General features: G+C 47.9%; 2 protein-coding genes across 4 annotated transcripts in view; one reads left to right on the top strand and one right to left on the bottom strand.

Moving 5' to 3' along the window:
- CCL22 (C-C motif chemokine ligand 22) overlaps nt 1-2,183 on the top strand; it is a 6,126-nt gene extending 3,943 nt beyond the window's left edge. Inside the window, exons 5-7 of the mRNA XM_017740798.1 lie at nt 621-762; nt 1,387-1,492; nt 1,842-2,183. Of these exons, the coding sequence (XP_017596287.1) occupies nt 621-762; nt 1,387-1,492; nt 1,842-1,932 (339 nt within the window). The 3' untranslated portion in view covers nt 1,933-2,183. The remainder of the gene's footprint in view (nt 1-620; nt 763-1,386; nt 1,493-1,841) is intronic.
- An 831-nt stretch (nt 2,184-3,014) lies between these two features.
- The window catches only part of RANBP10 (RAN binding protein 10), a 69,846-nt gene continuing 45,612 nt past the window's right edge, over nt 3,015-27,248 (bottom strand). For 2 of the 3 annotated variants that reach the window (XM_017740932.1, XM_017740934.1), the window contains 9 exons: nt 22,348-22,532; nt 20,595-20,707; nt 18,125-18,233; nt 17,047-17,195; nt 14,942-15,137; nt 13,505-13,629; nt 12,474-12,619; nt 11,877-11,988; nt 3,015-10,068 (listed from right to left, as the gene is read on the bottom strand). In XM_017740932.1, the coding sequence (XP_017596421.1) occupies nt 9,938-10,068; nt 11,877-11,988; nt 12,474-12,619; nt 13,505-13,629; nt 14,942-15,137; nt 17,047-17,195; nt 18,125-18,233; nt 20,595-20,707; nt 22,348-22,532 (1,266 nt within the window). In that variant the 3' untranslated portion in view covers nt 3,015-9,937. The remainder of the gene's footprint in view (nt 10,069-11,876; nt 11,989-12,473; nt 12,620-13,504; nt 13,630-14,941; nt 15,138-17,046; nt 17,196-18,124; nt 18,234-20,594; nt 20,708-22,347; nt 22,533-27,248) is intronic. The other variant, XM_017740933.1, reaches the window with a different exon arrangement.

Here is a 27,248-nt window from a genome sequence, read left to right as displayed (position 1 = left end):
ACAGCCACGCCACTCCCACTGCCCCATTTCTTCCCTTTCTGTAAAGTCTGCTGAACCCACCGAAAGCACCTCTGACACTCCCTGCTCTGGGGTCCCTCCTGGATTGGTCCAGTGTGGCTTCTCCTGCCTGACATCCCATCCCATCCCATCCCATCCCATCCCATCCCATCCCATCCCATCCCATCCCATCCCATCCCATCGTCCTTTCCTGCCTAACCCAGTGCTCTCTGTGTGGCCAAGGTGGCTGGGGAGGTCAGTTTGGATGAGACTCAATCACTGCCTTTGACCATCTGGGCAAACCAATTAAACTCACCCGTCCCTGCTCATGGACTGTGGGTTGTCCCTCCTGTTAGAAACAAACAAGCACTAGACGTGATGTTCTGCCCTCATGGGAAGATGGTTTTCGTCTACTTTCAGTTCCACCCAAGTCTCCTGTAAGTTCCTTGCTACGTCATGGCTCTTCCATAGAATGCAGAACTGCTCCTTGAACTTTTCCACCCACCGCTGGATGCGTCCCAAAAATAAACTACAGAAACCCCCTTGACCCTGGCTTCTTAGGACAGGTCTGAAATTTTTGGAAGTGCAGCCTGAGTGGGCGGCAGGCAGAGGATAAATGACAGCACGGCGAGAGCCACAGCCACAGCCACCGGGCAGGGCGGCACAGAGGACGGAGGAAGAGCCACCTCACAGCCACCATGCTCCCTGCAAGGACTGTCCTGCTGCTCACTCTGCTCCTCACCTTCTCCCTGCACCACAGCACAGGTAAGGAACCTCGGGCCACTGCTGTGGGTCAGGGCTCTGAGGCCCTGCTGGGGATGTCTTGTTGGGGAGGTCAGGCAGGAAACCCCAGCAGGGAGTGGGAATGGTGCTGCTGACAGGAGGAGCAACCCCCTGGTCAGGGCAGGGCAGCACATCCCGGGGTGCAGGGGTGGATGGAGAAGGTGCTGGGTGGTCTCAGCAAAGCCAGACCTGGGGAGAGGCTGCAGGAGCTTGGAGCACGTTCTGGCAGCTGCTCCCCAGTCTCAGCTGGATGAGCAAGTGATTGGAGGGAGGGAGAACGTGCAGCTGTTTGGAGCCTTTCAAAACATCCTGCAAGTTGTGCCCCTGCCTTGGAAACCCCCAAAACCAGACTGAGCACCCCAACCTTACCGTGTGCTCTGGGGGCTGCAGCAATTTGGGCTGTCAGTTGCCAGGTGCCAGGCTGTTCCCTGCACCACTGCTCTCCATGTCCCAGTCCTGTGCTTGCTGTCCTGAAGGGTGACAAACCCTTGTCATAGGATGCTATGGGAGCTGCTGAGATGCTCCACAGCCTCCATTCTGTGTTCCAAATCCTGTGGTGCCATTGTCTGGTGATGTAATTCACAACATTCCCCCTTCCCTCCACAGCCCACTTCACACCCGTGGAATGCTGCTTTGAGCACGCACAGAAACCCATCCGACACCCTCAAAGCTTCTACGAGACATCCAAAGACTGTCCCAAGCCTGCAGTTGTGTGAGTATCCCAGGGTTTGCTTCCCATCCCAGAGCTGGAGCAGCTCCCCCATCCCATCTTGCCTCACAGACAGCTCAGTCCCAGCCAGGGGGAGCTGTGGTAGGAAAGCAGCTCTGGGGGGTGGGCAAAGAGGGGAAAAAATAGGTTTCAGTGCTTTCTGCTAATGCCAGTGGTCTGGTAGGATTCAGACACTCACCATCAGCCCAAGGAGGGCAGGGGCTGCTGGAGAGGGCTCCAAGCCTCAATCCAGCACGGGGCTGCACAAAGGGAGGGGAGAAACAGTGCACGGGAAGGGAATGGCTCATGGTTCATGTTTTCACTCTTTTTCCTCACTGCTTTCTCATTGCAGGTTTCTGACTGCAAGTGGTGATGAGATTTGTGCTGACCCTGAGAAGCAATGGGTGAAGAAAGCCATAAAACGGCTTCAAAGGAAAATTTGAAATCCATCTGCCATCTGACTCACCCATCCAGTCCTCCTGTCTCTGGATGGAGCCAACGGTGCTTGCAGCTCTTCTCCAAAGGATGCTGTGGCAGTGGGCACCATCACTGCAGGAGGAGCCATCCTGTACCCCAGTGGGATGAGGTGTCACAGTGCCATGGAGCAGCCAGCTACCGAGCTCCTCCTGCTGTCACTGCCCTGCCAAGACGTGCCTGCGGGGCAAATATTTATAATAAAGACTCATTGCTGCAAGTTGCTGTTTGAATTTCTCCTGATTCTCTGGCCCAAGCAGCAGATCCTACAAGCCCAGGGGATGCTGCAACCAAAAAAAAAATCGGTGCCACAAGCTCGTATTTCTCCAGGAGCAATTGCCTGGTCACAGTGTGCTTCACTGGGGATGCCATGGTGGAGCCAGGCCTTGACCCACAGGTCCAGGATCCATAGGTGAGGTTACCCTTAGAGCCCCACGGGCTTTGCAGGTGCTCCAGAATTAAGGGAAGGGTTCTGGGATAAGATACTGATCTACCAAACCTTTAATACCTTGACAGCTTCTAAATGTGCTGGTGGCCACTGCAAAGTATCTGAGGGAGATGAGAAACAATGCCCACAGTACCAGGACACAACCCCTCAGCTGGACAGAGGTGTCCTGGCTGCTTGTCCCTCCACAGGGCTGGGGAAGGGTGGGAGCAGCATGAGATCCCAGATACTAAAACCAGGCTGCTGGCCCATCTTCTCATGGGAGAGGTGCAAACATACATGGGAAAACCTCAGAAAGGTGAAAGCAAGCAATGTGCAAATGATCCTCAGCCTAAAGCTTCATCAGTGTTTTGTGCTCATGGTTAGAAAACACTTCAGGGCTGTATTTTCTAGGACACTGAATGGCACAGGAAAAACATCCCTAATGACATTTTTGCCCATGAACTGTAAGCACCATGGGAGGAAGCAGTGGTGGAAAGGAAAGCTGAAGCAGAATCAGATACTGGGGGACAAACACCTTGAGGACTCTGCATCCCCTGTCAGAGGGGACACAAGTGGCCTTCCCCAGTGACCAGGGACTGACAAAGCACACGGCTCCACACTGGCTCTTGCACATGGATGTGTATTTTAATAAAAATAATTCTGTCAATATACAGCAGAATGTCGATTTCTTTACCATATTTCCAGTATATTTTCATAGGCTTTTTCTCAGTTAAAATCCACCCCCCCAACCCCCTTTTTTGAAGTTTTCATGCGAAGCGTCAGATAACTTAATTCACAAATACTAAGCGTAGACTGAACCAATGTGCACAGTTTGTGTAATGTCCACGTAGCCAAATGTTGTACCAAAGAGGTGAAACTCCCTTCTGAAGGCGATGAGAAGCCTGGAGTGGCACAGGGAGCTGTGCCCAGCGGTGGCCGCTCCTCCAGGGCTGCCAGGAAACCTGCGGAGACCTCGCACCCCGTGCTCCAGCTGAGCATTTCATACCTGAGTTTTGAGCAACCAGCAGGAGAGAAGAGTCCACTGTGTGCTGGGCAGGTCCTGGGGTTTGCACTGCTGCCTGTGAGGGCTTCAGGGGCTGCAGCCTCCTCCTGCCTCCCAGCTGCACAGGCAGGACTGAGAAATGCAATCCCAATCCAGCCCTGGTGCAGTCCTTGGTCTGGAAGTCACCATACTTGTGTTTTTCAAATTTTCTTTAAAATCCGGATTATCCCCAGAGCTGCTGCTGCTTCTCCTTTCTCCAAGTCTGAGGCTGTGAGAAGCTCAGCATACAAAAATCCCTCTGTGCTCCCTTCTGGAGGAAGGATGCAGCTAAAGTCCTCCGAGCAAAAACATCCAAGCACACACCTGCACCCAAGTGGAGTGACCACAGAAAAGGTGTCTGCCTGGCCATGGGACGTTCAGCAAGGAGCAGAGGTCTGCACGGCCTCCAGAAATGTTTCTGTGGTAATGTGAGTGTAAATTCCACACAGGACTCACGGGTTTCCTGCAAGCAGGAGAGAGGCAAGCCTCCCTCTTGGAATAAAAGAGCTGGCAGGACATGTGCTCCTCAAGCCTGGATGATGCCCTGGCTTGCCGGACACTGCTCCAGCTCAAGCTGCAGGCTCTGAGCTCTGGTTTGGGATGTGGGGAGAGGGACAGATATGCCCGGTTCACTCATCCATCACCTGCCACCTCTTGTTGCAGGAAAGGATGGTGGAGAGCAGCTAGTGCTTCCTATGGAAGAGGCCTCCAGGATCTCAACTCCTCCCTTTTCCTCCCAAATCTGCTGCAGTTCCCCCCACACAGCCCCAGTAACGCTTCCTCCAGCTCTCTGCCCCTGCACAGCGGACGGGACAAGGCTCACAGCCAGCTCTGGCTCTGACCAAGAACTGTTGGATTGCAGTTCAATCCATCACTCCTCCCTCTGGGGCAGAAGGGTCCCAGCAGCACCCAGCATGTCCCTTGCACATCCCCACCAAGTCCTTCTGCAGAAACACCTTGGTACAGCTGGAGACCCAACACTTGCTCTCCACCAGAGACCTGCTCTCTCTCTGACCCACCACTGAGGCTGCTCTCACACTGGCAGGGCTGAAAGGAAGATGCTCCTTCTGCAAAGGGGACTCCTTGGTGGAATGGGGCCCCTTGTGCCTTCTCCCAGGCTGTGACCAGCTCCACGGGGCCTCACTGCACCCAGGACTGGAGCGTGAGGGACCTCTCTCTGCACCTGCTGCCACGGGGCACTTCAAGTCTGCACTGCTTTTTCATGTGAAGAACTTCCTGATCCCATGTGGTGCACCACACAGCTCCATGGCACTTCACACTGCTCTACAGCCTGGCTGCCACAGGTCACCTCCTCAATCAACCCCACAACAGCAGAACTCCCAAACGTGTGCCTAAGCAACACGTGCTACGTGTTAACACAGACAGGTACCAAAGCACAGCCACAATCCAGCCTGGTTTGCTTTGCTGAAGGAGGAGATGGTTCATCATCCCTGATACCCACAGTGGAAAATGATACATTCAATCCCCAGAACTAGTTCCAGCAGCTCTGGTTGCTCCAGTTTTTCAAGGCAGCTTCAAGAACAAAGCTATTTAAAGAATGGTAAAGATGCCTTAATAAAACATGACAAACAAGGACACAGCTTGAGGAGAGGTTGAGATGTCACTGTGAAAAAAGAGAAGAAGGAAGGGTATGGGAAGATCCTAGGTGTAGGTAACCATGAGGAATGGTTACCTCAGAACACTCCCAGAGGGGCCCATTCTCCACACCAGCCACAGCTGCATCTCCTGGTGTCCAAATTCAGTGGGCAGCAGCACAGTGAGGACCACCAGGATGCTGGAAACAGAAACAGGCTTTACACCCATCTTTCACCACACACCCTTCAAACATCCCAAGGCAACAAGCTCCAGCTTTGGTTCACATGGGGCTGAGGGCGAGCATCCACTGGACAACCTCCCCTAAAGAGCTGGATGCTGCACGTTGTCCAGCACTTCACTGGGAGTCCCTCTCCGTCCTGCTGGCCACACACAAGGGCTCAATTCCTAGCAGCCTCCAAAAGAATGGCAGAAGTGCTGCAGGCAGCCCAGCTGCAGGCTGACAGAATGCTGTATGGCGGCAAAAAGGGACTGTCACATGTGGACCTGCCCCTTTAGGCCAGCAGGGAAGAGCAAGCCAAGAAGGGCAGTTGGAGTTTGCCACATCTATGCTTGGCACAGACACAAGCCACAGACCTGGCCCGGGTCTTGGAGCAGCTCCCATAGCACCCAGCACTGCAGATACTGTGGTCATGCAGCTGGGAGAATACTGGGATTGTGGAAGGCAGAGAAGCAAGAAGGGATTGCTGGTAGCAGCAAGAAGTTTTCCCAAAACCAGCTGGCTCTGGGAGCTCACCAAGGATGCACAGGAAATAGACTTCTACCCCCCCTGCCTGAGAGCCCTCTCAACACTCTTAAGTCTTGAATTAGCTTTGGTTAAATACTTGCTAGGGTAGGCTCATGGGCAGCAAGAGGAATCATCTGGAACAAGACGCTTCCAAGAGGAACAAGAGGAACCAAGAGGAACAAGATTTGGCTCCCCTGGCACAGGAGAGATACCCACGAACTGGAATGCATCCAGCAGAGCCACTAAGATGGTCACAGGCTGGAGTACCAGGTGTATGAGGTGGATACTCTCCCAAAAAATACTTATTCCAGCTTCTCCGGTGCATCTCACTCCAGAGTTCTCCCAATGCATTCCTGATGCTCTCACTCTCTGCTTATGGGGGCAGCATAAACCCTTGTCCATGGGGAGAGAAGTCTGGTGATGTAATTCAGCTTCTTGAAGCTCTCTCCACAGAACCCCTGAAGGACACTTTAACCAAGGCTCCAGGTCTCGAGTTCTCAAAATGCTCCTCTCAAAAGGCCACTTAACAGGCAGGGCATTGGATTCAAACCCAAAGCCCAGGATGTGCAGGCCTGCAGTTTACCACCCCTGAAATCAGGTTCCACCAGGTCCCTGTGAAATGTTTTCCTTCTGCAAGGCCTTTGCTACAGTGCCAGTGTCAGGAAGAGTGTCAGAAAGGTGGGTGGGGTGTCCAGAGGACAGGGCTGGAGTGTGTTTGCTGCTCTTTGGTGGTGCCTCTGGATTAACCAGAGCACAGCTGAGATCCTCCAAGTGTGCAGCCACAGCGGGGCTGAAGAGGTTTAGCTGTCCCAGCAGTGGCATTTCCCAGGTCCTGGGAAGGACACGCAGCTGGGGCTGAGGAATGCTGCTTGTGCAGAGTCCAGCTGAGCTCTGGAAAACCTTCTCCCAGGATCTGAAGCCAGCCCAGCAGAGAGCAACCTGAGACAACCACACATGATGGAAGTATATATGCAGTGCCATCAGCATTACAACACAGGGCTGTAGCTGAGTCCTTGTCCCCTCACCCAGAAATGGGAAACCAGCAGTTTCTCCTATAGGCTCCACAGTCATTCCCATGGCTTTACTGAAGGACTCTTGGGAGCAGTGACCAGGTTGCCTGAGGCACTTGCAATAACAAATCCCAAATCACTTTTATAAAAGTAACTTTTGAATTGCCATGTAGCCTCTGGTTAGGTGTACAGCCACATTCAGTGCTATAGACCCCATTTTACTTTAGCTCTGTTTTAAAAAACTACTGCAATAATCCAAGCTTCAGCCTATATGAACCATCAAAGAGCAGCCAGAGAGACTCAAAGGCAACAGGCTTTGAAATACAACCTGGGAAAACCACATCAGAAATCCCATCTAGGAATCAGGGGTAGGTTGAGGCTTACATCCCACCACACACCACAAACGTGCTTATCTTCCCCATACTGAGTCATGGCCACATTAGTCAGAATCTGAGTGCAAGAAGCAGAAACCACTAGTGAAACCACCAGAAGACTTGAAATAAATTTTAAAAACCCAAATAACATCCATCACACATTTCTTGGCACCAAAATAACCAGATATCTAGGAATATCTCTTGTTTTGTTTTCTTTTGTAGTGAAACCAAAATTAAAAAAAATGCTTTAGGACAGTCAGCAAAGCTTTGCTGAGAGACCAAATGGGGCATTAATATGACACATGATGAAGAGACTTGGGTTAAAGAAACCACAAAGAGAAGGAACCAAAAAGACCTCAGAAAGAAATAAACATGGTGTTGCTACAAAGAGAGAGAGGTCTGACTGCAGCCAGACTGCTGCAAAGTGGTGACCAACAGCAGAGGAAGTCACCAAATGGGGGAGGCAAAGCAAGGTCCTGGAGTATTTCAGCCTCAGTACCCACAATGAGCCCAGCAGTGTGCTGACAGTCTGAGCCTCAGGAATGGAAAGCCTGCAGGAGAAGCCCACCAGGCAAAGGTCACATGCTGCCTTGGCACGTCTGGGGCCAGAGGCTTTGGGAAGGAAACCTGCCCACTGAGTTCTCTCTGCACTTGCAGCAAGGCAAGGACAGCAGGCTGGGCTGGGATGCGTCAGCAGAGTTGAAAAGCAACAGATGAGCTTTCAGGCACATGAGCTGTTCCCCAGAGCTGGAACAGGAGCTCCAGATTGGCAGGTTAAATTCTGCTTGGTGCAGCTGTCTCCCTGGAAGAACGGCTGTGGTAGAGCTCCCTCTGCTTTTTGCAGCTATACCAGGGATCTGATAAAAGTATCTCCTCCATCTCTAAATGTCCTGTTTTCTTAGACCACCACGGCTCTAGCACTGCCCCTACACACTGCACACCTTCACCAAAGGCAGGGAAAATGTTCCCAGCCATTTCCAACACCATCTGCACATTCACTGCCACAGTCTGCCCTGGCACCTGCCCCCCTGCTCTGCCTTGATTGCAGACCTGAGGTGCCAGCTGCAGATCCAGCCTGCAAACCCAGAAAATTCTTAAAGCTTTGGGCTGCTGCTGCTCTCCTTCTCAGTGGCACACAAGCTCTCTTGCTGCTTGAAGTCCTGGCACAGGCCAACCTCCATTTTAAGAATAAACCTCAACAAAAACTGTTCATCTTTCACTGACCTTCCAAAAAAAAACTTGTTAACAGCAGTAAAATTCATGTTTGGTTGGAGCTCCCTTGGGTCCTCCCCAGAGCTACTGACCTACAATTAATTTGGTGCAGAATTCCAACTCCTCCTGTGCAGCTGAACCTGCCACCTCTTAATGGTACAGCAGAAGATGCAAAGCACACGGTGCTGCCAGGCAGCCTTGCCAGGTAACAGGACATGCTCAGAAACACTCACAGGTGGCCTGAATGCTTGGCAGCACTCGAGTCCCTGGGGTTGGCACACAACATGGACACATTAGTCCATTTTACTCGGAGGTTAACTCACCCACAGATCCTTGCTAGTCTCTTTTGGGCCTGAAACTTCGATAATTATCTTAATAATCCCTAAAGAAACACTGCTGCTCCTTTCTGAATGGCTCAGGCCCGACAAAGCTGGTACTGACCCCAACCTGCAGCCTGACCTCAGCTTGTCCCACCTGCAAGGACAAGCACAGCTCAGCCCAGGTTTCTCCTGACACTTCCAAAACTTAGAAGTGCTCATTTAGATCAGTGTTATGGGGATGGGAGAGGGCAGGAAATACTGTTAGTCACTGGCAGAGCCCTCCCCCATGGAGAAAAAGGGGGACTTGTTATTTCATTAAAAATTGTCAGCCCACCAGGGCATCACCCACGGATGTTTCTGCCCAACTCACATGACCTGGTTCTACCCATACAGTGGCAGATGACTTCATATTAATCAGTCCTGTCCCTCCAGCTGTTCAGAGAGCTGGATTTAACTCTTTCTCAGGGCTGTCAGATGCTTCTACAGCACAACCACCAACGCAGGCAATGTCAATCTTCTACTCTTCCCACTCACAAAGCCAAGATTGAGAGCCTTGGGCTCTGAAGAGAGGCACCATGAAGGACCAGGCTCCTCCAACTCCCATCATTAGTGTGTGACAGTACCTCACCCGGCCTCCTGACGGGTTGTATGATGTGTGTGGCTGGGACCAAGTCTGTGGGCAATAAATACATCGATGACTTTGTGGAGGTGGAAGAGACCTTTTTAATAAACATGATTCAAATAAAATAAAAAATCCCTCTGAACTGCCACTGTGAGAAGAGTTCGGATTACTAGCACGGATGATGCTGTATGTGCACGATGGAGGGAGAAGGGAAGAAAAGAACAAGCTGTCACCAATTTGATGAGCTTCCTCAGTAAATCAGCATAAACCAGCTCAGCAAAACTCTCCAGATAAAATATTGGTGGAACCATGAGAAACAACTCAAATCAAAACAAATAGAAAAATCCCTACATCAGAAGGCGCTACATTAGAATAACCAGCGAAATACTGAGTGCCGCTGGAGCCGCAGCAACGGCAGGGAGACGGGTCAGATCTGCCAGTCTTCCTGGGGGCAGGAACAGCCACACGGTGAGGGACTCACTCAATCCTTGCACAGGCAGTGTGTGTGTGCTAGAGGGGTGTCGGTGGCAGGGAGCTCAGGCTGTCGAACGAGGTGGTGGTGCAGTGGCAGCAACGGAGGGTGAAGGGCAGCACTCCACGACGTCGGCTCCGTCCCGCTCGGGTGGTCAGTGCAAATAATCGTCTACTCTGGCAAAGGAGCAGGAGCCCAGGCCCACGCGAGCCATGAGCCGCAAACACTCCGAGGCCTGGCCCAGGGCGAGCATCAGCGGGGGCTGCTTTGGCAGGTTCTGAGATTCTGTGGGGGCAAGGAAAGAGAGCTGTTTAGAAGAGGTGTTCTGGCTGGTGCTGGCTCACCTGCACTCAGGCCTCTCTCCATCCCACCTGGGCACCAAGCCCAGATCCCTGGCAGAAGGTGCTGGCTCTGGAAGGAAGCTACTTCCAAATACTGCCAGCTCTGTGCTGCTGCTGCTCCACACACCCCACCACCCATGACACATCCCACAGATCAGCAGGGCCTTTGAGAAAGTGCTGCTGTGGTAGCCAGAGCAACAAAAAGGAAACGAAGCTCCTACTGATGCTGTCTGCCAGAAAACCCTCAAAACATGAGAGATCAAAGCACGGAGGAATAAGGGAAGGCAGGAGAATCTGGCCCCAGGTGAGAGGCAACCCCTGCATTTCTCCCACCTGTGCAAGGCTGCACAGCAGCCCCAGCCCTGGACCAACTCACTCCCTCATCACCATGTCTTTACAGTGGCATGTTTTCTGAGGGAATGCTCAGCTGAGCTAGACAAGGTGTCTGGTAACCTCTGTGATGAAGCTTGTCCAGACACCACATCTCCCTGGTGACAGCCCTCAGCAACTTGTCCATGCTCCTCAAGCACTGGACAAACAACTGCTGACTGTCAGGGGAAGGGACTCTCCTTCCCTAAACATGCAATTTCTGTTCCTCTACTCAGCCAGAATAGCAGCCCTCATGGGCCTGTCCATCAAGTTGTTCCTTTCCCCAGAAGATAATCTCTAAATCTCCTTCTGGAACACTCAGTGTGAGATTCACCGACCCCATAGCAAATCTGCATGGGCACGGTGAGCCAGACTGTGAAGAGGAGCCAAGTATGGGTTTCTGAGACACAGAAGTTGTTCAGTGGACAGTATTTGACCCCTGTGGAGGAACTGAACTAATCCAGACTGAGGAGTGTCCTCGAAGTTACCTGAGCAGTGACACACTGTGGGCATGGTCTGGTGACAGGATCAAGGGTCCTGCCTAGAACAAATAATCCCTTTCTTGCAAACTGGCATCCTGCTGACACGAAGAGCAAAGCTCATCACAAACAGGGGAGCTGCCTTGCTAGCTGAGGAAAATGAACTTATAAGGAGATCTCTCAGCACAGTGAAGTCCATAAGGGTAAGAGCAACAGTGCTTGTCTGATTCCGACACTGGGCTGCAGGCAGCCAGGCTCTCTGCGCTCTAGCAGGCACAGCAATCATGGGAACACACAGAGGAAATGCTTACAGGGAAGACAAACCCTGCCTGCATTTAACTCTGCATGTTCAGCATGAACTCAAAGGTAACTGGAATTATGGTTCTGCCACACTTTAGAGCCAGTACTATGGAAAACAGTTTCACTTATGAGATGCTGCAACAGAGCAACCACAGTCCTTCCTAGAAAGTAGGATAATATGAGGGTTGAACTCTGCTAATCCATAGAGCATGGAAAAGAACCCTGGTAAAATCCACAAAATGATTCAGGTGGGTTCAGAGCATGAAGGGAGAGGGGCGGGAAGTGCATGAAAGAGATCTTGGCTTCTTCAGTAAGCAGGGGAGGAAAATCCTGAGGAGCATCCTTGGGAGCAGCAATGAGGAAAATGCAAGGAAGGGAGTCAAAAGGAGAGCATATCAGGGGATCTGCTCTCTGGAGGCTTCCCTCCTACCTCCCTTCCTGCATTACTGCCCTGACAGTCCTCAGCAAAAGAAAGAAAGGCCAAAGCTAAACACAAGTATTTCTGAATTTTCCCTAATTTCAGGGAAATTGGCTTGCCTGCCACAGGACAGCCGTTGAAAACAGGTTTATCTGGGGGAATACTCCCATAGGAACCAGATCTTACCCAAAATAGCACTATTGAGAGCAGCACACACAGGTTCCCTCTGGATCGGGTCCAGCTGTTGGCCAACGGGGCAGTTCCAAGGGTCTGAGTAAGCTAACAAGCTAAAGGCATCCTGTGAGAGAACAGAAAGGCACAGTGAGGTCAGGCAGGGCTGCAAACACACAGGAAAACCACCAAGTCCAGCGGGGGCACCTCCTGCCATCACCACGGTGACAGGTGCCTACCTCCTGAAAAGAAATGGCCCTTTTCTTCTTGGCAGCAAGGGACCACAGTGGGCCATCAAGATAGTGGATTAAAGAGGGTGCCCCCTCCACCTGGCAGGGGAGCCAGCACGGGAAGGCAGGTAGAGTGTCACCTGGAGAGAAGAAGAGCATGCAGTTGCTCCAGGAAGCCAGGCAGGAGCTGTATTTCTTCTCTCTAGTGCTGAGAATTGGGTGTAGATGCTCTACGTTCATATTTTGATCTCTGATCCCCATGTAGGTCCCTTCTTGCTCAGCAGGTGCAGAAGTGGGGGCTACCCAGGTGTCTGCAAGGGAACCCACAACCCCAGACCTGGCCCAGAGAATTGCTGCAATGCAGCACAAGGCCCCAGCTTACCTGAAGCATCTTTTTGTGCATGGTGTTCTTCCCATATTCTCTGCAAAGCTGCTCACTCAGGACCTGCAGCTCCCGTCCAAACTGGATCATCCTCTCTGTGGCAGCGTGGTTCCCTCCACAGAGCTGCCTCTGGGGGCAGCTGTCTTCTAAGGAAAAGCAGTTGAGAGGGAACAATCATCTTGCATTCCTCACCACTGCCCACTGTGTGTCATGATAGCCATAAACTCCTTCCCCTTCTGGAGCAGGTAGCTGCTTCCTGCCCTAGGTTTATCCCAGTGGAAGCTTTCTGTGATCCCTGCCCTACAACAGCTAGTAGTGGGTTTGTCACAGTGCCTGTTAGATACAGGGAAGATTTGAGCTCTGTTAAATGCCTGAGGACTACCTAGAAATCTTGTCTCCTGGGATAAAATCCTGGGAGCTTGCAACTCCAATCTGTTACCCTTCCATGCAGGTAATGCAGCATACATAACCCAGAAACCCCTGGTCTAACAAATCCCAGACTCAGAAAACTTTCAGTCGAGATGCCAATGCCACCCGTTTCCCCGTATTAGTGCCCACAGGAGCCATCAGAACTGGAGGAATCAGTTTCAGAGGAAGTGTAGCTGATTCATCTGCTCCCTCCTGGCTAAAGCACCCACAGACAAGACAGTCATGGCTGAGCAGCTGTGCTGAGGCCACTCTGCAGCTGGACATCCCCAGCCTGGCACAGCCCAGCTCAGCTCCCCAGCAGGCACTTCTGCCAGGACTGCTCTGAGCTCCATTTCATGACCAGCATGGAACAAACCTTTGACTCCTATTGCTTTCCCTGCTCCAAAATATCACCAGCACTGCTGTGAGTCTATGAAAAGCCAGACCTAGTTTTAGTTCCAGGACAGATTAATTTTAATTTTCCCCATGAAGCAGCACTTCATTCAGTAGGTGGGGAAAGAAGCCCAAAGTATATGCTTTTTCCCCACAATCCAATCACAGTTTCAACTTTTGATACCAGCTCCTTCTATTTCCCTTTAACCCTCCTGCCTCTGAGGACCTACCCATGCTGGACTCATCTGTCTGCAGGATCTCTTCATGTTTGTAGGTGCCATTCATTATCCTGGTGGATGAATTTTCCAGGACTCCATTGGGATAATGCTCAGCCTCCATTTCCATCTCGCTGTCACTGAGGTGAAAGGAGGGAAGAAAGGTCAGATGTCTAAATTAAAAAGGTAAGAAATGAAGAGCTTATGTGCCAAACAGTGCCCAGCAATGGCCAGCACACCAGAAAAGGTGCCAGTGGGACTACAGGGAGCCAGATGGTCCAAGTCAGTGCAGCAAAAATTGTTGCAGGCTTCTGAAGACAACTTATGAAGCAGGTTTCTGTTCCCTAAGTGCCTATCATAATTCCAGGTGCAGAGTGCTTTGCATTTTCCCTTCAGGAAGTGGTGATCCCTGGGACAGCAAACAGCAGCCAGGTAACAGATAACACACTCAGAGACTGCACAGGAGGGGAATCTTGGCTATGATATGTCCCCAATCCTTGCAAACAGTGCATTACTGAACATTCAAATGTCCAAGACAGCAGGCTGAGACTGCTGATTAACCACTGATTAACTGAAATTATGAGAAAATCTCACTGGAACTTGGGCTCTACATTTTAAAAAAAAGAATGACAAATCCAGCATCATTAAATGATTCTGGTAAATTGAGTCTGAACAAGTGTTTCTCACTCAGTTACATGCTAGGTGGCCCTCCAGAAGTCACAACTGAGCCTACAAACTGCCCTGCAAGCCGTGCTCAGCACAGCACTCAAAGGATGAGTGCCAGCTGCAATTAGCAAGAGATTCTTTTAATCACAATGACACCCTCTGCTCCAGTGGGGCCTCAGACAGCCCTGCAACAGCAGTGTGGAGAGTGAGCCCAAAAGAAGCTCAGTTTTCACCACAGCTCACTCTGCTCCACACTCCAGAAAGGCAGCAGTGACTGCACTGAACTGCTGGATCACCTGTGGCTTCTTGGAGAAGGGAGGCTCAGTCTGACCTGCTGTCACAGCATGAAACAAATTACTGCTGGCTCAGGCTCACCTGGAAGGAACAGGGCAACAGGCAGCCCAAGGAAATTACACACCAGAGCAATGCACCAAGCCAGGCGGGGCCTGCAAGTGCCTGGCAGAGGCAGCAGAAACAATGCCAGGCTGACTGGGAAAGCTTCTGGGCAATCTATCACATTGGGCTCCAGTGGCATCAGTGTAATGGGACAGCCTGGTGCCTGAAACAAGAGCATCATAATATTCCTTATGAGATGAACCTCCAAGCCTGAGACAAAACAGGGGAGCCAGAACAGGTTTCTGTCTGCTGGGAATAGTAGTGCCCTTGTAGTTAGCAAATATTGTTCAAAAGGGCAGGATAGATGCCCTTCTGGCTCCTTAGAAAGCAGACTGAGACTTTTCCCACCATCCCACCCTCCCTCAGGTGTCTCCAGAGGAAAACCAATACCTGGTTTCTTGATTACTCGTACTACTGTGCTGCTGAGATTTGGTAGAATCTGTAGAATTGGACTCAGAGTAGTTCACAGATGAAGGGGAAGAGGAAGAAGAAGATGAAGATGATGAACTCAGTGTTGGGTATTTACTGTGACTCTGTTTGCTTTTTGTGGACATGACTCCATTGCTACAGGTTGGACTATCTGCTCCTGAAAGCCAAGAAGAAAGAAAAATGAGACCAGACTGACAATATCACTCTGCTGTGAAGCCAACAGTTTAGCAGGACAGCAGGCCCCAAAGAAAGAAAACAAAGTAAGACTGCAGATCTTAAATTCTGGTTCCTCATTCTTAAATTCAATGGGGTTTAGAGAAGACACAAATGAATATGAATGGAACCCCACTGCTCACCAGCAACATCTGAGCTTCATGAAGTTCTAAAAATGGGCTGTAAATTAGAGATTGGCAGAAACAGTTCACAAGTACAGAAATTACTGCTAAGCAGAACTGCCCAGGCTTTCCACAACCTATCTGAAGTTAGGGATGTACTTGATTCACCCAACACTCAGCAAATAATAGCAATACTCTTAATGAGCACAAGCTAACCTTCCTTGTTCAGGAGAACAGAAATCACTGAGAGTCAGGCTTTAAATTTCACCTGCTCCTCCACAAAAGGTGCTTATCAAGCTGCAGAACACACTGACACAGGACACAAATGTCTGCTCATTACCACAGGTTTTATCTGGACTCAGAACTGACAGGGGCTTTAATATTTTGGAAAAAGCTCACTCCGGACTTGTCTTCTTATTCTTCCCTAGGCAACCAATATTGATCACAGGACCTTGGCGAAATGATGTGACCTGGCATGGCTGTTCCTCCAGAGGTGATGGTGATATATCCAAATTGATCAGCTGACCCCACAATTACGTTTGTAGCAGGGAATGTATTTCTATTTTCTATCACAGCAACACAAAGATTCAAATGGGCTGTTTTGTGCATTTTAATGACAAAGACAGAGTAGACTGTTCACAACAGTTCTGCTTCATCTCTAAAATATGTTTGGGTGAAATTACCACTCTTTCAAAAGTACAAGGTCTGACAGAGAACTGTGGAAGGTGATGTCCGTGTGTAGAGACAAATATATATAAATGCTGCCTTGCATGGCAGTTGCAGATGTAGACATGGGTATTACCAAGAGCTTTTATGGACTGATGAGATTGTTCTGACTATCTAGCCAAAGAAACACACCCAGGGCTTTTCACAACACAGCACAAGAAAACAAAGATACTGGCTTGGAAAGGTGAGTGACAGCTTGGAAGTATTCAAATAATCGTCTTCCTTTTCCTTAAATATTTGCCTGTCCACAGTTTGTCACATGCAGCAGTGGGAATACCAACCCAAAACACACTCAGATGGCTGTGAGCAGCTCACAGCTCAGTGAAGCAGCTCAGCCTGCTTCCAAGGGCTCTGCAGGTCATTTTTCCTGGCTCACTCCAGATCCAAAGCTGCAGTCAGTAATTACCTAGGGAGGCTATCTTAGGTGTCCTCATTTATCCTGTTCTTTCCACTTCAAATTCTAAAGTTTAATTTCCCAAACTCCAGAGTTGATGCTCCAGAGATGGGTTTTACTGGAACAGAACTGTTCCCTTCTCACATGTTTAGAGCTTGCAAGGTAAAGTCCATGGGGTAGGGAGAAGCTTTTATGCAATGCATTCCCCTGACCTTTTGCTCCATTGGCAATGCAGCTTCTGCTCAGTTCTTTCTGAAAAGCAATTATTTTGCAGACTCCAAGGTACAGAAAACAGGCTTTGCTTTCTAGACCTCCTCTCAGCACTCCATCAGTGAAACCCTGAGTGACAGGTGGCTGCAGGAGAAGACTGCCTTCAAAAGCTTTTTTATTCTGAAATAAACCTGCTCTGCAGACAATTGTGGAAAATAACTAATGCAAAACCAATTCTGTGACAGGGTAGAGACACTCACAGTAAAAGAATATCCCCTCAGCTGGGGAAGGAAAGGAGCATTTCAGAGAATAACACATGGAAAGCAGCAGGTAATGTCATACAGAACCAAGTCCACCTTTGACATCTGCTCTCCTCACCTGGAGACACAGGACACACTTACCAGTACTGTGAACGTGTGAGTTGCTTGATCCATGTCTAGGACTTAAGCTGGGGGAGCCGGGGTAGCTGTCCTGGGATCTGGGGCTGCGGGCACTGAAACAACGCACTTCACTGTCCGTGCCATTCACCATCTCCACGAACTGCCGGCACCTGGTTTCATGGGAGGCGAGAGGGACAAAGGGTGCGTGACAGCCAGGATGCTCTGCACTGAGCCTGCCTCAGCTCCTGAGTGGGGGGGGAAGTGCTAGAAGCTTTCAAAGAAACATTTCAGACTCCTGATGCCTTTGTATTGTGAGTGCTCTGATGATGCTATAGAGGAAGGAGTTCAGAAACTTCACCTCTGATGCTAACGGATGTCGAGACATTCCCAAAAAAAGCAAGTTTAATTCCACTGTGCTAAGAAAAAACTGTTCCTTTACAGCTTTCAGCTCCAGCTCCTCTGCAGGTACTCCAAAATTAAATTGTGGAGGGTTTTTTTCAGGGAGAAGATACTAAATCTGTCAAACACCATTACTCCTTCACTACTCCATCAACCTAAAAATACTGGTGCCTAATGGAAAATAGAGAAGGAAGAGTAAAAAATGCAATATCCACAGTGACAGTGAGGACAGCTCCTCATTTAGCTTTACTGGAAATTGTCCTCATATGTCTCAGAAGTCTGGGAAGAGCCACTCTGTACAGCTGGGAGAACTGGGACACTTTTTCCTTTAGTCTCTACCCCAGAGAGCCTTTTCCATTCATCTGGCTTTCTAGGAACCTTCACAGTGACTGCCACTGCTCCAGCGCTGCAAGATCTCCACAAGACCAGTAAAGAAACTCCTCTGAAGGAATTTCTGGCAGTCAGTAGAACTAAAATTCACCCACCTATGCCTGACATCATGAGGCAAAGCCATACTGGGTCTGAGCAGCAACAAAAGCTGCTCTACGTTGCTACAAGCACTGTGCAAAGGACTCCCAAAGGGATCTCAAACAGTTTAAATTCAGAGCAAGGTGTGCAGCCAGACTGGATGTTTGGACAGGCTCTTCTTCCTTCATATACACATTTCAGCATTAGGGAGCATAAAGCTTTTCATACTTACTTTAACATGAAGAGCAGGTTGGGGTTATGTTCTAGGAGGCCAGGATAGAGCTGCTGGGTGGCTTCTATAGCTTCTCCCACTCTGCCTGCTAATACTAGCTTCTGTATTCCTGAAAGCAAAAGGAGACCTAGTGATACACAGGATCAGCCCACAGGAAAAGCCAGAAGAGCTGTCTCATACATTCCACCCAGCTCCCCACTACCACCTTGCACAAAGGCTTGGGAGAACTGGAGACCACATTTGGTTTATTATGGATTAGGGTGAGGAAAACTCTGTGAAAATGAGGAAGGATCTGTTAGTAGCAAAAAACCATCAAGAGCAGAAGGATCTGAAGGATGGAGTGGGTGAGTTGGGATGGGGTTGGGATGGGGTGCTCTGAGACTTTACTCCTTTAGTCACAGAGCTCTGCAGCAATGGAAACGAAAGCAGGATACGCCAGCTGGATGGAAACAAGGAGGCTGCTGGGGAAGTGACAATTTCAGAGGGCAAGTCCCTAGGTCACCCTCATACTGCATTGTCTGGCTGGTTCGTGCTTGGAAGTGTATGTACAGTTGAGCATGAGATAAACGGAGTATTCTCAGAGGGTTTGTGGGCTTAAACCATAGCACAGTACTGCTTCCCCAATATTCCTACCTCTAAGCAAAAGTAATTGTATCAACAAAACTGTGTTCCTCAAGTCGATGTCAGTATATTCCCAGAGAAGTAACGCTACAATGAGCCAAACTAGCTCTGAGAACTAGCTGTTGACTAAGCTAGAAACAGCTCAATGAGTTGTGCACTTCTAGGAGGTGCAAAGATAAAAGGCAGAAGACACTTATCATGCTGGGTGTTCATGTCCCATGCATGTTCCTTCAGTGGGTCAGAAGACACGAGTGCAAGACTCGAGATGCTCAGAGATGCTGCTGATCTACAGTGACACGCATTTTTTTTTTCTAAGTGTACTTACAGATAAAAATTAAATGTACTTAAAACTTCATTGTTTTTCCAGCACTCCTTACAAATAGCAGAGGGAAGGTTTGGAAGGGCCTGTGAGGTGCTTTGCAAGCAGAGCCTCTGGTAACAACAGGCTGTGGCTTTTGCAAAGCGTTGGAGCAGTTGGAAGCCCAGCCTGGTAATCTTCATTAACAATCCCAGTAACAAACTGCAATGACTTGACTTGTCTCCCACTTCTCAGTGTCTATCTGGTTGTTATCGTAGTTGAAATCTGGAACCAAAGCCATGGCTCTCACACCAACACAGAGCTCTCATTTCACTCTCTTGCATGTCCATTTTCTCGTCTTGCTGCTTTTGACAGCTCTGCTTTGCATTGTTTGGCAACTCTCACAGATGTCATTCCCTTTTATATTTCCCCCTCTTTTTGTTTTCCCATCTGTGTTTTCCTCACACCTTTTATTCAAGCCCCAGCTTCAGGGCTCTGTATTCCTTCCCTCCATCTGCCTTGTCACCTGTCCTCAGACAAATGAGCCCGCACCGTCTCACGTGCCTCCCATGAGGCTCTGCCACTTAAACCCACACCACTGGGAACACTGGCTGGGGTCAGGGTTGCATAATGCATGACCTGGAAAGCACAAAGCCCATCAGCACTAACAGGCAGCAACTGCAAGTTATTTAAAAGCAGAGTCCCCACATGAACCCGAATGCTGGCTAAGCACATGCAATGTATGGAGAGCGAGCCACAAAGGGGCACAATGCTCTGATACGTAACAGTCATGTGAGAAACAGTTCACAAAGGGAAGGGAAATGTACAGGGATGTGGCCTGTATTCAACAGCCAGGAGAATGCAGAAAACACACCAATGTTCTGCCACTCTGCACGCTGAGCCAGTGAATAGAAAAGCTTAAAAAAACAGGTACAGCAGGAGAAAGCTGCAAGCCTTATTCTGCAGGACCAAAAGTGCTGACAGCCCTACCAACTGAGAGATGAGCCACTTGGGAGCAAACAGCAGCAACCAAAACAGACACAGAACACCACTTCTTCACTCAGTGTGAGCTGAACATGTTGGCTGTGAATTTGAAAACCCCTCAGCACGTACACATTACCTGAAATCACAACGTGCAGAGGGACTGGAAGAGTCCTTAACTCTGGGAGCTGCAATGAAACTAAATGGATGTGTCTGAGTCCCTGTGCCCAGGCTAATGGAACTGCCCCTGCTGCAACAGCCTGCAGTGAAGAACTCAAACCCAAAGGCATCTCTGGGGCACAGTGATCTCAGCTAGGTAAAGGCCAAGCAGAGCAGACAGGGACAGGAAAGAATAGGGCATTTCTCCAGGCAAAGATGGCAGAGTGTGGAGAGGGTGCAGTGATGACGGGAAAGGTGCTCCTAGCAGAGGTTCCCAAGCCCTACTCCATGGTCAGCAGTGTGCTGTGGAGAGCTTTGTACTCTCATGGAGTAACTTCCACAGCATTCACTCCTCTGCAGAGTCCCAAGGGGAACAAACACACTTGAGGAATGACTACTCGAGAGCCTTACTTTGTCTATTCTTTATTGAGGTCTGTTCTTCCTGGATTGTGGTGTCTGTGACTCTGGCAAAGGCAGTTGCTGTTGAACAGTACCCATGGTGAACCAAATATGACGAAACCATACTAGAAAAAAAGAAAATACAAAGAGATGACGAGGCTCTGGTGAAACAGAGTCATCACACTGGAGAAAAAAAGAAATCAACACAACAGAAGTTGCAATTTCAGTGACAAACTCAGCTTGCTTAGGACATAACCAAGGTTCTGTTTCTGGGTCCAAACTGTGTATATTTACAAGACAGGCACCTGATCTTCTGCAAACCGGAGGGAAGCTCTAAATTCACTTTACAGAGTGGAAGAAAAAATTAAAATATTAAGAATCTCAATGTATATACAGTATTTATTTATTTAATGACTGCTGTCCAAGGGTCACTTGTAAGGACTCAGTACTGTGTTACTGCCTGTGACACCCTCTACAGACATAAATCTGAACCTCAGAGAGGTTCACACACATGTAAAAAAGAAGAAAATATTCTGGTCCTGAATTTCTTCCATCGCTTATTTGCCAGCAATTATATCTTTAGTAGTTCAACCTCCTTATGAATTCTGGACATTCACAGATATTTTAATCTGGTGACTGTCAGCATTGATTTTAAAAACATTAACATACTTTGAAGTTGCATTTTCAAAAAATCTTGGGGGAAGGAGGAGTATCACTGTCAGAAAACAAACACAACAAAAATGTCTTCCTGAACAGACCATTTCTAATGCACTTGTGCCTTCCCAGGACATAGTAACTCAATGTTAATGCTTACTGCATTTTAACAAAATCTAAAAAGCCAGCAAAGGATTTCAAAGCTTCTCATGATGAATCTCAAAAGGGGCTTCTCATGATGAAGCTGGCATTGATCTGATCGAGTCACAGCTCAGAGCACACACCCAACTTGGCTACTTTCAGTAAAAGAAATGAGTATTTTATGAGGCAGCAATCATTTTTAGGCATAACATTGCAAGCAGGTGTGTCATTTTTAGAAGTTGTGTTAAATACAAGTGCTTCTGCCCAAGAGCTCTACGGGAGGAACTCCAGAGTGGTGACCCGGACAACTCCACTGTGCACATAAGAAAAAATTCTGGAGAGCACAAGGAACAAATACACGGATAAATTTGTCCCATTGCAGCAGAATCAACAGCTCTTGTTAGGGGAGGTCCTGGCTCTCTAATTTAGTCCCATTTTGGAAGGAGTTTGGAAGCAGGCAGCATCAGTAACACTCCTGACCTCTGACAACTCCTGCCAACTGTTCTCATCAAGTTTCACTCAATCCTCTTTTGCAATGGGAAGTGCTTTCAATATTCATAAATTTATAAAATGTCATAATTGTGCCTTCAGTTAGGCTTGGAAGCCTTTGGTTTAGGCTATTTCTTGCTCTTTCATTTCTGAATTCAGCTGACTTACATACTGGCTGTTCTCCTAGGTTAAGACTTTTTATCTTCTCCCCTCGCCCAGTGCATCACCTCAAAATGTGTGTTCTTCCATTCCTACAAGCTTTCAGGCAATCTTTGGCTGAAAACTTCTCCCATATCTTTTACATTTGAAACAGCAGCAATCTACCCAGGAAAGACTCTTAAACAACAAAACAAAGGGTAAAACAATTTGAGCAAAATGCACTGAGTGGCATTTTTGGCCATAAGACAGCATCAATTAGCATTTAAGAAGTATTTAATGCCTAACAAAATGGAAGAAGCTGAACACCAAGGCAGTGACTTACTTCTGCAGCATGGCTTGCCACTCTCCCAGCCTGTCTCCTATGGGAAACCGCTTAATGGTGCTCTGGATCTTCGCCCTCCACTCCCTCATGTAGTCCTCAATGTCAAACACAAAGGGCTGCTGCCCAAAGTTGGCATCCACGATCTCTCCTGGAGTCTGGAGACCCACTGTAGGGTAGAGGTTTGACTGGGAAGGAAGAAAAACAAACCTGTATTAAACACAGCTTTCTCCTCCTAGTTCCAGTTACACGGTTTGGTCAAACCAAAGAGCTGCTCTTTAAACTGAAGTAAATATACTGGAATTGGAAGAGGCACCAGCCCTTTGGGTACTTCTCAAGGAATCCTGTGACTTATTGTGCATTTATGAAAAGTTATGGCATCAAACCAGAACAGTGGGTTCAATCCCCTAGCAGCCTAGGATCGAGGCCATGACTGCTGTCTGTGGATGGTCACTTCTGGATTAGTTTTCTGAATTTTTTACCAAGCTTCAAGAGGCAGCAGATAACACAGTAACAACAACAGCAATAATAATGGCAATAATAACAACAATAGTAATAGCGATAAAAATAATAACAATAATAATAATAATAATAATTATTATTGAAAGGTGCGTGGTCTCAATCAATGGATCTATGTATTCCCTCCTGTTTCAACTGAACTCTTTTATTCCTTGGAAATCATTACCTAAGTCTTCACGATCTCTCCTGGAGTCTGGAGACCCACTGTAGGGTAGAGGTTTGACTGGGAAGGAAGAAAAACAAACCTGTATTAAACACAGCTTTCTCCTCCTAGTTCCAGTTACACGGTTTGGTCAAACCAAAGAGCTGCTCTTTAAACTGAAGTAAATATACTGGAATTGGAAGAGGCACCAGCCCTTTGGGTACTTCTCAAGGAATCCTGTGACTTATTGTGCATTTATGAAAAGTTATGGCATCAAACCAGAACAGTGGGTTCAATCCCCTAGCAGCCTAGGATCGAGGCCATGACTGCTGTCTGTGGATGTTCACTTCTGGATTAGTTTTCTGAATTTTTTACCAAGCTTCAAGAGGCAGCAGATAACACAGTAACAACAACAGCAATAATAATGGCAATAATAACAACAATAATAGTAATAGCGATAAAAATAATAACAATAATAATAATAATAATTATTATTATTGAAAGGTGCGTGGTCTCAATCAATGGATCTATGTATTCCCTCCTGTTTCAACTGAACTCTTTTATTCCTTGGAAATCATTACCTAAGTCTTCTACATCTCTGATGAAAAGGGAACAGACAGTGGTGGAGCTCTGAGGTTAGGTCTTTGATGATCCCAAGACATCCACACAAGAAATTACACTACTGATAGATGAATTTCATTTTAAGAATAAGTCTATGGATCCAAATGGAAGCTTTGACCCATCACCAGAACATAGGGAAAATAAAAAGATTACCACGAAAATGCCTCTAAAATTCAGCCAATACTTCAGCTTCTAAGGATGATGCAATTGAAAATAGGTGTTCAAAGTCTATTAGAAGTTCTCTGAACTCATGCTATTTTAAGAATAAGGTTATGGATACAAACTGAATCCCTGAGCCCACTTAAATGCTGGGAAAAGAGAAACAGCATCAGAAAAGGCACAGGGGTGCCTGGTTCTCATCACTCCGATCACATTTTTCAAGAGCGTGTTTCACTCACTGTCACGTTACTTCTGTGCAGCACAAATTACTTTTATGTTTGCAAAACAGACACAAACTTCACTCATTCTCTGCTTCACAGCATGTGCTGAGAGCCTGCAGGGTGGGGGAAGAAATCTCTCTCATACCACTCAGGAACTGTTTGGTGTTAGGTTTTTTCCACTTTGCTCTAAAACAGTGGAGACTGATCCAGCCAGAAACTGGACACTGGGCAAGGCACAGGGACACGTGTATGGAACTGAAGTCTGGAACATGCCTGGCTGTGATGCCTGGCTCAGGGCTGAGCCCATATCAGATATTAGAACAGCAGAGGGGCAGACCTCTCTCCTTAAGTCCAGTCAGAAACCTAGGATGACTATCTCCTCCTCTATAGCAAGAGACATGGGCTTTCCTACAATTATCTGGAAAATTTCTTCAAATTATTCTTCACTGTGGCAGAGACCTGAAACATGGGCAATGTCATTGATGACCCTTTGAGACCTACTGTAGTTGTGGATTTTGCTTTTACTAAAGGTAAAATCCTTGTTATGAGGTAGAGCTCAGCCTAATCCTGGTCAGTGGCAAAAGGGGAGCCAGCAGGCAGCAGGAAGTGATGGCTCCTCTGTTTCCACTGGGGTGGCTTCACCTGCAGGACATACTCGGCTCCCTGCTTCCTCATCCACATCCCCAGGACAAGATGGACATTCCCAAACAGGATCCAGTGGAGTTCTGCTAAGATGGTCAGAGGGCTGGAGTGCATGGCATACGTGGAGAGGCTGAGGGCATTAGCTTGGGGAAGGGAGGCAAAAAGGAAAATCTAACTGCAAGTGTTCCACTCCCAAGGGGGAGGTGATAAAATAGATGGAGACAGATTCTTCTCAAAGGTGTTCAGTGAATGGGCAATAGCATGAGCTGCAGCCAGGAATACTTGATGGGAAATAAGGAAGAAATCTTTCCTGTTGAGGATGATTTAGGCCTGGAACAGGTTCCAAGAGGAACTGCAGCATCTCTGTGCTCAGAAAAGTTTTCAAAACTGAACTGGGTAAGATCCTGACCAACCTCCTCTACCTCTGAAATTATCAAACCTGAAAAAACAAAGGAAAGAAATGAACCCATAAATACAGGCTGGAAATTGAAAACAGAGATCAGAATGACTGCATCGCTGCTGACTCACCACACCTCCTCCTTTCGTGTTCTCACACCAAGGAACTCTCTAGGTTAGAGATGTGCAAAGTAAATACAGCATGATAAGGGAAGAGCCAGAGGAAAATGCCTCCATTCTTTCAAAACTGGCTGACAAGGACATATCTCTAATGAGGGATCAGACATTTTCCACAGTCCAGACTTCAGACTTTTTATTATCTTCTTGGTATCTTAAACCTAAGGGCTTCCAAAGCCTGGAATAAGACACCCAAAATACTTGGAAGTTGGAAGCATCCCCCCCCCCAGTTTACAGGATGTCATGTATTTTTCAATCACTTTTGGCTAAGTTCATCTTTGAGCAGAAACTGCCTACCCTCTATGTCTCTGAAATAATCTCTGAGTTAAAATTCCGTTTTTGACGTGTGGGATGTGTTCTCTCTGGTTAGCAGCTGTTGGGAACTACACGTATCTCCAGCACCCTGCCAGATGCAGATCCCAGAACCCACTGACCCAGGAGATGCTTTTCCTTCCAAGTTCTTCAGGAATACCTTCCCCATGACATTTGGCCCACCTCTTGCCCTGATGTTCGTGGCCAGTTGCTCACAGCCCCCTTGTTCATCTTGACCTGTTTTTTAAGCCCCTTGTGCCTTTGCACTCCTACAATCCCACCCTGGGCTCTTCTGGTTTTTTTTCATCTCCTATTGTTCCTTCAAACCTCCAGGCAGGATAGACCTGATCCAGGCTTGTGTAAATAACAGTTAGGCCTGAGCACTGACTTAAATTGGCAAAAAAAAAAAAAAAAGAGGAAAATCCCTCTGTGGGAATTCACTCATATTTCCAGCAGTTATTCTGGTTTTAACTTCAGCCTGTGCTAAGCCAAAATGTGGTTTTTTCCTATCACAGTATTTTTGTACAAATGAAAACACCCTTTATTGGAAACTGAAATAAGCCAAAGCAAGTATGTTTCAACATGTGTGTCTCTGATTTTCAAATTAAAGTACCCATTTCAACTTCCTAATATTGTGAATTTTGCAAAATATTGTCTTCCCCATTTGCCTCTGAAAGGGGAATTTTGGAACAAGCAAGGAAATTATTTCCCACCTAGCAATATTTTGAAGGGTCAATTTAATTCCTTGTGTAATCTCACTGATGAGCCGTGAGACAACCCTAAGATTTCATCTTAAAAAGCGTGGAAGTAATGGGGCTTACTGGCCAAGCTTCTCACAGATGTGTGTTACCAGTCAGCTTCAACACCTCTTAGGCTGTAACAGAAGGAAAAGCTCTCCCTTAAAGCCCTCCTGGAAGGGTGAGTAATGAGGAATGGGTCAGAGCCAAAAAATCCATGTGGAGCTGCTCAAACCAGAGCACTTCAAGGGTCACTCAGGTAAGTTTGCTGTTCCCACTCCTGTTTGCAGTTAAACTGTTAGAACTGCAGCTTTAGCAGGTAAAAACCACAGATTACATTCCATCTCTTTCCTATAATGGATATTTTCTCTTCTTTACCTTATAATGACTGGATATTGTGTTTGAGCCTGGATCAGAGAACTATAATAAATGAAAAACATGACCTACAAGTGGCCAACTTCGTATTCTCTACTGCCTCAAGACTTCTACAATCTCTGACAGTATTTATCATATTTAAACCAAAGTCTATCTTGGGTTTGGCATCCCCTTCTTTAGGAAACCTCAACTGCTTGAAGCAACCAATAATCCATGGACCAAGGGAGCAAAAAGAGCACATGGAATACATTGGTATCTGCAAGGGTGAAGGAAGAAAGCAGTAATCCAAGGGAAGGATATTGGAAAATAGAATGCTGAAGTCAGGTGCAGGCATCCTTAGGATGAAGCTGCCAGCAGAGCAGCAGAGTGATTTAGCATATGCAGAAGAATGTCCTAGATCCACACGGAGGCAGAAGTCTCCCATCCTTGCTCACATCCATGGTTAAGGGGAGAAAAGACGCAGTCAAGCTTCTCTCCTCTTTTTAAAGAGGAATTACCTCTTGAAGGATAATTCTCAATAGTAGGAGGCCTACAGGGCATCAGCTGTTCTCCTTCCTGGCCCAGAAAGAGGGTTATCGATTAGCTGCTGCTGTCAAACACCGA

Source organism: Corvus brachyrhynchos, unplaced genomic scaffold (genome assembly GCF_000691975.1).
Source record: "Corvus brachyrhynchos isolate BGI_N302 unplaced genomic scaffold, ASM69197v1 scaffold26, whole genome shotgun sequence".
Classification (NCBI taxonomy): domain Eukaryota; kingdom Metazoa; phylum Chordata; class Aves; order Passeriformes; family Corvidae; genus Corvus; species Corvus brachyrhynchos.
This window is presented reverse-complemented; position numbering and strand designations above follow the sequence as displayed.